The sequence below is a fragment of the Leopardus geoffroyi genome, chromosome C1 (assembly GCF_018350155.1).
Source record: "Leopardus geoffroyi isolate Oge1 chromosome C1, O.geoffroyi_Oge1_pat1.0, whole genome shotgun sequence".
Classification (NCBI taxonomy): domain Eukaryota; kingdom Metazoa; phylum Chordata; class Mammalia; order Carnivora; family Felidae; genus Leopardus; species Leopardus geoffroyi.
Genome location: NC_059328.1, coordinates 186,081,657 through 186,093,075, shown reverse-complemented (window position 1 = coordinate 186,093,075; position 11,419 = coordinate 186,081,657). Strand labels below are relative to the sequence as shown.

Sequence of the window (11,419 nt, the reverse complement as noted above, 5' to 3'; positions counted from 1 at the left end):
GATCAAAGTGGTAACATTTAATCCTTGCTATATATATCAAAAAAAAAAAAAAACAAAAAACAAAAAAACAGGTCCTAATTTTTTGTAAATGTGTTCTCAAGGTTCACTGGCCTAGAAAAAAGAGAAATAATTATTAGTGCCCGGTTCATGTAGCTCGTAAGTACGTGGGCAGGTATTAGTACTGCTTTTGTCCTGGGGTGGTTCCGGCGCTTGCCTACTCACAAGCGCTCCCGGGCAGCATTTCTCAGCAGAGACTTTACTGCAAGGGTGCGTTTGCATGTGCGCCAAAGAGCCCCCTGCTGGTGTATGATCAATGGGTAATGACCTCATCATTAGATTCTAATACCCTTTAAAAAGTCATTCATTTACAAGAGACAATTGTGGAGAATCCCAAGGTAAAGCAGAGGGGGTGAGAAGGCAATTCCACGCTGAACGTTAAGGCTTCCGGGCCGCCGGCACGCGGTGGGTGCGGGGCCCCGCGGAGTGTAGGTCAGGCAGCGACCAGCGGAGCCTGCTCCCGGAGGCGTGCAGCGGGCTGGAGCGGGAGCTGGGCGCCCGGGGTGGGGGGCGGGGCCGGCGGCGTAAGCTGCGCGTCGCAGCCGCGGGGCGACCCCGACTCGGTGCCGTGCTACTCCGCCACCCCTCCGCGCGCGCAGGTCGGTTCTCTCCCCGACGCGGAGGCGCGGGCGCTGCTCGAGAGCCGGATCCGGGGCAGCCCCGCCGCCGGCCGTCCTTCGCTCCCGGGCCCCGCGGCCCGTGGACGCCGATCGCGGGGCGGCGAGGGAGTGCCCCAAGGCCCGCGCCCAGTCCCTCGGCTTAGCCTTCGGCCCACGTGGCCCTGAGCCACTTCACACCGGAACCGGGGCGGGGCCACGCAGGGAGACCCAGCGGCGGGTTCCAACCCGAGCACACGCTACCGCCCCCTCGGGGAGCCTTTTTGCGGCCCTAACAGCGCGAGCGGTGGTGCGTACGCAAGAGGCAGGTGATCTGGCGGAACTGTCGCGAACTGCTCCACTCCGCGCTGGCCCTGCTGGTTCCTCCCCCGGGGTGGGGGTGGGGGGGGGAGGCCGGTTTTTGGTTTATGGCCGGAAGTAATCGAACTGGGATTGGAGGGATGGGCGCACTAGGAGCGCCGTCTCCCAAACCACAGAGTGTTTGCGGGGTTGCTCTGGGTTACTTTGTAAGTGGAAGAGGCAGAGAAACACTTACCCTTTTCACTAACAAGCTTGACTGCTCTCCAAAATTCCGGTGGCCGCTAATTTCAGCTTTTGCTGTGAAGGTAGATTTTTCTAACACCATCTTTGTGTGATTTAACTGTCCACAGGGAATCAAAATGTGGAATGAGAGGATGAAACTAATCCTTTCTTTTGCACTGTTAGGGGTTGCCATAAACACCATTTGTTAAAAAGCATAATTATGTTGGGAAAGTGCCTGATGAGACAATTAAGCTACATAAACACACTGAAAACAAATGAAAGCCAGAAGACGCCCACACCCCTTGTGTAAAGCAATTTTTTGTTTACACAGAAGAGAGAGGTCTGAGCTGCTTTATTACAACAATGTTATTAATGTCTACAAAAGCCTAATGACCGTATTTTCATGAATTTTCAATCATGAGATGATGGTCACAAGATGAAAACTTGCTTACAAACCTGAACTAACATGGAGCCTTGCGTTCCCTCTAGGTTAGGATGATTAGGCCCATGAACAATCCTAGTGAACAGAAGCCAGAGGATTGATGCATCGAGAGTACTATTATTTGCAGCAGAGCACACGGTTTAGCCAAAACTCATAAGCTTAAAGTTTGTCTCAAGCTTGGGCACCATTCACTGCGGTATTCCCCACACTGAGAACATTACCCGATACAAAATAACCCTTATCAAATAATTTGTTGAATGAATTCATGAGGGCCACATTTATTTTTAGTTACGATGTTTAAAAGAGACCTAAATATGGCCTGGTCTTGAAAAGGGGAATTCTTTTCTTATTATTTTGAGATATTTAAATTTCTTTAGTCAATAATATTTGAGAGTCGAAAAATGCCATTCTAGGTACTAAAAAGAATCAAAGCAACCTCCAAAACTTGTGTAATTAATGCATTTTCACCAAAAGGATCAGTCACATTTTTGGCATTGTTGGTTCACGTAGGATATATATCAGATTTCAGTTCCAGGAAGAGAATCCTGTGAAAAGATTTTCAATTGATACAGGAATTTTGGAGACTGAAGTATAAGAGGAATTTAGGCAAATAGTTGTCACTTAAAGCACCCAAAGAGTCCCTTTTATTTGTTCATGTATTGCCTGTGGCATGGCCCATACAGATAACCTTTCTTTTTGCCAGAAAAATAATTTTTATAAGAATCTTCATTTCTCTTTTTTGCAGTTCCCTAGTTAAGTCTCATTTAACAAGAGGATCATGCTTATTTGATACATAGGACAGACCTCAAAAAGAGGATAAACTAAGGAAGATGATGTTTCAAAGGGAATAACATACTTTAACAAAAAAGTTTCATTTCTATGACAATTCAGGCTGAGTAACTTGCCCTGTGTGTTCTAGTGGTGTTAACTATGTTCCTACGTTCATATGTGTGTGGCCACCTACGCATGGTTTCCTGGTTGACTCGATCTGAGGATTTTATCCTTCAGGTGTTCTGCAGTAATGAAATGGTGAAATGTTCATATTATGACTGCTTGGTTTCCAAAAAACTAATTTTTATAAGGTTAATGAACATGAAAATATGAACACACCACAGAGACCAAAATGAACAATACTTTTTCTCCTAGAAAAATCACCCATGTCTTCCTCCAGACTGGGGCTCTGTTTGGCTGCCTGTTTACTAAATATTTCAGAAGCCAGAAGGAAATACGTTGTTGAGAACATAGCAAAAGCAGCTCTTGAAAAAAATGGTAGGAACAACAGACAATTGAAGCGAATATGTAGTGTTTTGATACAGTAATTTTTGTATAATGCAGACAGTGCTACAGAACACTCTTCTTTCTTCTTAAACTTCCTTCCTTGTTCTTGGGCTGTTACAGCTTTTGCAGGACCCCAGGATACTGAGATAGATCGGTTACTCAGATGTGCACACATGCTCTTTTCCAAAAGCCTGCATACGCTCAGCAGCGCACTAATTCACATTGGAGAGCGAGTGTCTGAGATGAGCATTGTTCAAGATTTCAGGCTCCTGAGGAGGATATATTTACATAAAGGTTTAATGTTTCCCTCATGGGCCATTTATGTGATCATTAATAGAATAAGCATAATTGTACCTTATGCTTTTTATTCGACAGGTTAAATAAAAAATAAACTTGCCAAATACCAGCTACTTTTCAAAGCTCTCCTGCCAGCAAAGCCCATACTTTCATTACAACATTATTATTTCTACTCCATTTTCTCCATATAAAAACTCTTAGGCAATTGCCTTTAAGTGATGTGTGTAAGATCACTCAGCAATTCAGAAGACTGGAACTCAAGCCTCCTTACTCCCTGGGCCAGTGTTTCCTGTGAGAGATACCATTTTTTATTTTACTCTCGTTAATATGTTCATGTGGTGACACAGTTCTAGATACCACTTGTTTTTACTTTCATGCACACACAGAACACAGTGTATTTTCAGACTTCTAATCATTAAGTAGATTAAATTTAAATTTTTGGCAACAGGTGAGCATTAGAGTCACAATCCTGAAGCATTTGTGACAGTATATTTTAATTTCTGATAGTCATTTTTGATTCGGTGGCTATTTTTCATGAGAAGGAAGTGTTTTCCCCTAGCCCATTTCTGATGATGAGCACATTTAAGTTACCGCCTTACAACTTTGCAGGAGCTGCAAATGTCTAAGAAAATTCCTGATAAATTGCCGATAAGAAAGCCCCTCTGGAGTCAGTCTGCAGCTATGCTTTCCCATTGTCTTTGTGGGAAGAGCCAGCTTGGGTCCCTCATTGTCAGACATAGTACCTCTAATGGGATTGGGTTACCTGTCTCTGTGATTAAGTGAACATGCAGAGACATCTGTGGAAGCCATATACTGATGGACGCCTGAGTCTCAACTTCCCGTTTTTATCAACTTATTAGTGGCAGCAGCTCAAGTGGAATTATAGCTATTATACTCCATTACAAACACCAAACAATTTACTTCTGCGGAGATCCATTGACAGTTCCTACTGCCAGCAGTAATTTTTTTTCTATATGCATGCTTAAGAAATTGCAGGAGAGAGGATTTCATTCTTCTAGCATTTGATTCAATTGTATCCTATGAAACTGAGAATAAAAGCTTTTCAGAAGAAGATTTAGGATGAAAAAATAAAATTATCTCTTTTCTTCCAGGAGCTAGAGGATGTTGAAAAAATACATAAAGTAAGAGGTTGTATAATCGTGTTCTTGGCTTCATGTTTTATAGTTTTAAAAATGAGGGAAGGTGGCACTAGTTAAGAAAATGACCTGTTGTTTTACAAATATTTTAAAGACGTTTATTTTTAAGTGAGTGGAATAAAACTATATCGTCCATATTTTTTCTGATTAAGCAATGTGAAAACATTTAAGTAGCCTAAAAGGTCTTAGGTAAAGGAACCTGAGTTATAAATTTTAGATGTATACCAGGGCAGGGCTCTATAGATGCTCATTTGGCTATGAGTGAGTGACATATGTTTATCTTTTCGTGTTATTAAAATTAATGGTGTAGGGCTGCTGTAAGCTCTGTAGTTCCTGTGTGTAACTTATTTTTCCTCTCCTCTGAAAAGATTAATTGTTAGGCTGCCAGGGGACAGGGCGACAAAGGTATAATAGCATAGCTAACGGTTTAATTACTGCCTGAAAACTTTTGTCCTTCACTTTGAATTTGCTTTTGTAGGCTTAAGGGGGACTTTTAAGGAGGCTGAACCAGGCTTGTAAACTTTAAAAATAACTTTGGGGTAATGTGTGGCTGCCATACAAGTGTATAGCAGCTTTCTCCTCCAGGTTACACATTCAAGTGAGTCATAAGCCACCAAAAGCTGGAAGTCGTTAACATCTGAAGGATGTTGGTGGCCTCTGAAAGGAGATGGTGGAGACAGAACAGTTTCTAATGGACAGGTGCATACATCCCAGAAGCCTGTGTTTCAGACACTAATTGGCCTATCCTCGTTTTACCACATGTCAGATTTTTATCCAGACAGTTTGATTTGCGGGTTTTCGAAGGAAAAATTGGCAAAGCCTAGAGGACGAGATTGAGAAGGAGCAGAATTTAGAGTGATGTGATGTGGCGACTGAAAGAAGAGGCTACCATCTTAGACTGAGTTAAGAGAACCTTGGCAAACTCACTGCCGAGTCCAAGTCCAAGACATGATCTGGTGTAGACACCAAAGGCTAGCATCTGAGCTGAGCCGTCTGGTTATATAGTAACCAGATAGAGTTATAACTATAATCTGGTTATACAGCAACACTATAAGAAGTAGCCATTACCACCAGGGAATTTCATGATTAGCCAATGTCACTTCAAAGGTCAAATACCAGAATTTTTCTGTTTTTTTAACACAATTTTTAATGTTTATTTATTTTAGAGAGAGAGAGTGTGAGTGAGGGATGGGCAGAGAGAGAGAGAGGGAGACACAGAATCCCAAGCAGGCTCCAGGCTCTGAGCTGTCAGCACAGAGCCCAATGCAGAGCTTGAACCCACGAACCGTGAGGCCATGACCTGGGCTGAAGTTGGAAGTTTGACTGAGCCACACAGGCACCCCCCAGAATTTTTCTATTAAACTAAATTTAATTGCACCAGAAGATCTAAATTATTAAGGATTCATCACAGAAAAAAAATTCTAGCGTGTATGTGTTGTTTTCTTTATAGGGCACAGGTATCCTGAAGTATCAGTGCTCAATATATTTTCATTTTCTGATCAAGACTACAACAGATCAATCATTAAATAGCAGCTTCTGTTAATGAGTTAGGTAAGATTTCGGTGTCTTTATGTATATGTCTTTTGATGAAGGATAAGATTCAGGTAGACCTGAATGTTCTTTAATCACTGATTTCCTGTATAAATCCTAATACTCCCGAGAATCTATCTTAAAACTGCATTTCATTATTCTTCTGAACATGTATATCTCAAATGTTTCCAATTTTCTCTTTAGTAAAATGAGCAATGGGGTCCAAGGTTTAATATTCTTTCACTGAAGATGATCCTGTATCAAATGTGGTTAAGGAAACCTTTTCTGGCTTTAACCTGTGAAGTAATAGTGTAGAAATCAGCCTTAATTTCACCAATAACTTGGCATGGAATGAAAGAATGAAATATGCCAAACAGTTGTGTTTTGGGTTGGGAGCCTGAAATCTTTTTTTTTTTTTTTAAGTGTATTTATTTTGAGAGAGACAGCACATGTGTAAGTGGGGGGCGGGGGTGGGGGGGTTGGGCAGAGAGGGAGAGAGAGAATCCCAAGCAGGCTCAGAGCCATCAGTGCAGAGCCTGATGTGGGGCCCGAACCCACAAACGTGATCTTGAGACCAAGATCCAGAGTTGGACACTTAACTGACTGAGCCATCCAGGTGTCCCAGGAGCCTGAAATCTTGAGTTGGTTCATGGGTTGAAATGAAATGAGCTCCATGTCTCATAGGGATGTTGTCAGATTTAATAGGAAAACTTGAATTGGAAGAATCATAATTGTTTAAAGAAAAGCCTATATTATCTTAATACTGCTTAGTAAAGCGTTCCAAATATTTTCAAGTAAACCTGATTTCAACTGAGTGTCTTCTTTCAAAAGGTGTATTTGTTTGGAGAGCAAAAAGCTGACTGATAACTTCCAGCAAGCATAGGACTGATTATCTTGAATGTTAATCATAGGATGTAAAATTTGCTTCTTTGTTATTTATCTCTATGGCTAAAATGGTCATATTACACTAATGAAAACTCAGAGTAGCAATAGTATAGGTGTTTATAATATGTACTTCGATATAATGATTCAATGAAAAACTCTAACTACTGAATAAGAGCAAAAATCAAATACTTATGCTTCAAAAAATGTATGTGTGTATATTTTAACATAATCATAAAACATTCTGAAAACATAGAATTTTATCAGATTAATTTGGTAAAATTGAAAAAATTGAAAGTAACCAATTAAAAAACTGACAAAGTTATTTAAGACTGATGAACATTGCATAATTCTTCTACTTTGGGGAATAAAGAGCTGGCAGAAATACGAAACTTTATGACAATTGGGAGGTAAGGCAAAGGGAACTGTTGATCTTTTATTTTTCTTTGTTTTGGATAAAAACAATCTTCTATACAGATTGAAAACAACAACAACAACAACAAAACCCCGAACAACTAGTAAGACAGTAAAATCATAGCTGCTGGTTTAGATGAGATTGAAAGTTTAGTGATTGCTGTTTCCAGTTTCATGTTTTAAGGCAATTCCGTTTTGGCTGCCAGCGTGGAGGCTTTTAAGTCTATGAATATGGAGGCTCAAGAGGGGATCCACCTTGCCTGGGAGCAGTGGACCTCATTCCCATTTACACTCTATCTCGTGTACAAGTGGACAAGTGTGGAGCTGTGGCCTAAGTAAGAGAAAGTTTAGGGTAGTGTGTCATTCCTGGTTGGAAACCATTTTTTTTTTTTTTAAACAAATCAGAACAGTTTGTGACAATATAATCATTCCTCAACTCCCTGGAAGAGTCGACCTTGAAGAATTATATCAATAATAGGCTTTCATGGGTTGCAGTGCATACCGTGGCTTTGTGACTTCTCTCTCCACTTTCCACCCCATGACACTATGGAACACTAAATGCCGTGGGATGGGGGCAAATCAACCATTTGTCCCTTACAGATTTGCCATAGATCATGAGGAAAAACAACAGTAGTTTCTAATGAGTTCCTTAGATTCTTCAAGGCAGAACAATGGTGTGTTTGGCCCATCTGTGTCCTATTTTCTTGAGCAGGGGTAATGATGAGGTTGAAAAACCACTTAAATGTTAACTCCTACCCCTTTTTCCTCTGATTTTTTTTCTTTCTTTCCCTATGTACAACTCTCTTTAAGATTTGCTTTGGAACTGAACTGTCACATGCTTGATTTCAGCCCCAGGGGTAAGTTTAATTTGGAAAATTTGAGCTATGTCACTTGAGGTGTTTTTGAATTAGGCAAATTGGGAGAAAAGAAAGACCTTTTGCCTGGACTGTCTAGCTGCACCGTGGTTAATTACGAGATGCAGAGGCTCATAACCTTTGGGGGAAAGTCTGCCTTAGGATAATTGCATTCTTCTCTGTATGACCTCAGAAATCCCTGTATGATGTTGCTTCATGTATTTCATACTGAATTGTCTAACATTTGGGATGTAGATTTGGACTCTGAGCTACATCAAGTACTGGCACTAGTAAAAGAGACTTGTTTCCAGAGGAGCACCTCACCACTTGTGCTGCCTTTTAATGTGACCTCACAATCCAGGGATTATTTCCCAGGGAAGTCTTGGCCCAAAATTTCTGTACTTTTTATCCAAGAAAGAGTTAAAATTCAGCATGGGGGAAATACGTTTCACACGAAAACGAAGAGTTCAGAATTGTCCAGACCTGAATAATGATTTTAATTGTCTTCAAAACAATTATGTTCAATTACATTAAATCTCAAATTAGCTAGTACATGAAGTTCTCCATTACATCAGGACTGGTCCTCCCCAGATGTTCATCCTGCGTAGGAGACAGTTGACAGTCGGATGGTCTGGACACAGTATTTCTCCCTTCTCTTGCCCTTTTGCTTCATTGGCAGCTACTGTACCTCATGATTTAAACATGGACATTTCTAATTAAATGAGAGCTCAGCTGCATTCTTGAAGTAATTTATAACATTTGATTTGAAATGTAATAGCTTCAATCTTCATCTGATTAAAAACAGTCATATACTGTACATGGTTACTATTTTGATGGCTGCAACATGCAGTTTTTATTTTTACATTCCCCTTTCGACACAGCTGTTCATCTAATATCATCCATTTTTTTAAAGCTTTTTTTATTTGTTGTTGTTGTAATAGCATGTTCAGGCATTCTTATGAGGTAGAAGTATTCAATTCTAGGATCTTGCCGTTCTCACAACAGTGAAGGGACATTTTTCACTAGGGTAACCCCTTCTCATGGAAACCAACTTTTTTTTTTTTAATGTTTATTTATTTTTGAAGGAGAGGCAGAGCATGAGTGGGTGAGGGGCAGAGAGAGAGGGAGACACAGAATCCGAAGCAGGCTCCAGGCTCTGACCTGTCAGCACAGAGCCCGACGTGGGGCTTGAACTCACAAACTGCAAGATCATGACCTGAGCTGAAGTCAGATGCTTTAACCAGCTGAGCCACCCAGGCGCCCCGGAAACCAAAATTAAGATAATAATTTAACTAACTTTCTTTGGGAGGAAGGGCAATGGAGAACATTCCAGTGACATGAAAAATAGTTAATATTTACATGTGTGATTCATGTACGCTTTATATGCTAATATTCTTTTTTTTTTTTTTTTTAATTTTTTTTTTAACGTTTATTTATTTTTGAGACAGAGAGAGACAGAACATGAACGGGGGAGGGTCAGAGAGAGGGAGACACAGAGTCTGAAACAGGCTCCAGGCTCTGAGCTGTCAGCACAGAGCCCGATGTGGGGCTCGAACTCACGGACCGCGAGATCATGACCTGAGCCGAAGTCAGCCGCTCAACTGACTGAGCCACCCAGGCGCCCCTATATGCTAATATTCTGAATGATGTATTTCAGAACTTTTTTATAGCACCTGTAAGCTTTCTTGTAACTTAAGGAATGAGTTCTTTTTTTTTTTTTTTAATGTTTATTTATTTTTGAGAGAGAGAGAGACAGAACTTGAGCCGGGGAGGGGCAGAGAGAGAGAGAGGGAGACACAGAATCAGAAGCAGGCTCCAGGCTCTGAACTGTCAGCACAGAGCATGCTATGGAGCTTGAACTCACGAACCATGAGATCATGACCTGAGCCAAAGTCAGATGCTTAACTGGCTGAGCCACCCAGGTGCCCCAAAGGAATGAGTTCTTAAATTGAGGCCCAAAATTGGCGTTCAGGGCCTTATAAATGTCGAAATCGTTTGCAAGTTTTATGCATGTGCATTTGTGTATATGTACATAGGGACAGACACACATAATTTTGCATATAATTTTAGTTTAAGAACTTTTAGGATAGAGAGCACAGCAATGCAGAGGCTCAGAGGTGAGAACATCCTGGGTTTGAGGACCTGCAAAGGACTTCAGCATGGCGTGCTTAGAACTTAGAGATGAGGTGGGATGGTAGAGGCATTCCTGGGCATGTTAAAAAATGAAGCTTCAGAGATAGTTAGAGGTCAGAGCATGAAGTCCTATATGCAAGGTTAAGGAGTTCAGACCTTATCCTAAAAGCAGTGGGAACCACAGAAGAATTTTAAGCAAGAAAGTGGTATGATTGGCTTTGAATTTTAGAAAGATTACTCTGCCTGCATGATAGAGGATGGCCAGGAGGCAGGCAGACCAGTTTGGAAAGGTGGTGATAACAGAATCAAGAGAGTGGAGAGAATAGAATGGGGGATGTTGAGGGGTGGGAACAGAGTGGTGGCATGAAAGTGTCATCACTTACAAATGATGGAAGAAAGAGGATTTTGGGGAAAGAGCATGAATACATTTTTTACATGCTGCCATTTGGCAGTTAGATATAAAATTGAGAGCTAGGAGACACAGAGATCTAGTCTGTATTTATTTTAAGCTTATACTTTTTCAAAAATGTTTTGGACTTTGGTTTTCATTTTCAATTAAAATCACATTTGATCTATTAGGCTATATTTCATTTTTATCTCCATTGTCTCTCTAAATTTTTTTCTTTCCTCCCTTCCCCCCCTCCTCATTGTGTCCTTCCCTGTTTCTCTTCTTTCCTCCTTCCTTTCCTCTTTTTCCTCTTTGTTATTGTTAAAATGATACACACACAGCTGAAAATTGAATATTTTACAGGGTTTGTTCCCAAAACTCTAAGTACCTACATAATCCCCTTTCCGTATCACTTTAATTTCCTTCTCCCCAGAGCCAACTACTTTCCACTCTTTTATTTTATCATTTAGGATTCAAGTCCAGATATCTAAATACCAACTCATACTGGTACTTTTTGGTTTTTCAGTTTTAGGCCTTGTCTATTGAGTTCTCTCTACAGAGGGTGAGAATTTAGCTTCCTTTCACCCCCACCCCTACCCCTGACCCCCAACACACACACACTCTTCCCAATTCTCCCTCTTTTAGATATAGTTATATCAAAATTTGGATAAATATTTAGTGGTTACATTATTATAACTATGTAAATATTATTCATAATGAAGTACTTAGAATGTTATCATTTTACCCTTTCTATGCAACTTGTTGTTTTTTCTGGAACTGATCATTATCTTTTTGATTGTTTACTTAGTTTTTTATATATTGATCACTGGTTTAACCCCAAACTCTCT

At 40.7% G+C, this 11,419-nt stretch overlaps 1 protein-coding gene across 1 annotated transcript; it reads left to right on the top strand.

Moving 5' to 3' along the window:
- Nucleotides 1–2,686: 2,686 nt before the first annotated feature.
- FTCDNL1 (formiminotransferase cyclodeaminase N-terminal like) lies at nucleotides 2,687–9,134 on the top strand. The gene is given in 5 exon segments (XM_045480642.1): nucleotides 2,687–2,907; nucleotides 5,821–5,892; nucleotides 5,895–5,921; nucleotides 7,381–7,449; nucleotides 7,452–9,134. Coding segments are annotated over 5 exon segments (360 nt in total). The 5' UTR covers nucleotides 2,687–2,795; the 3' UTR covers nucleotides 7,532–9,134.
- Nucleotides 9,135–11,419: the final 2,285 nt, after the last annotated feature.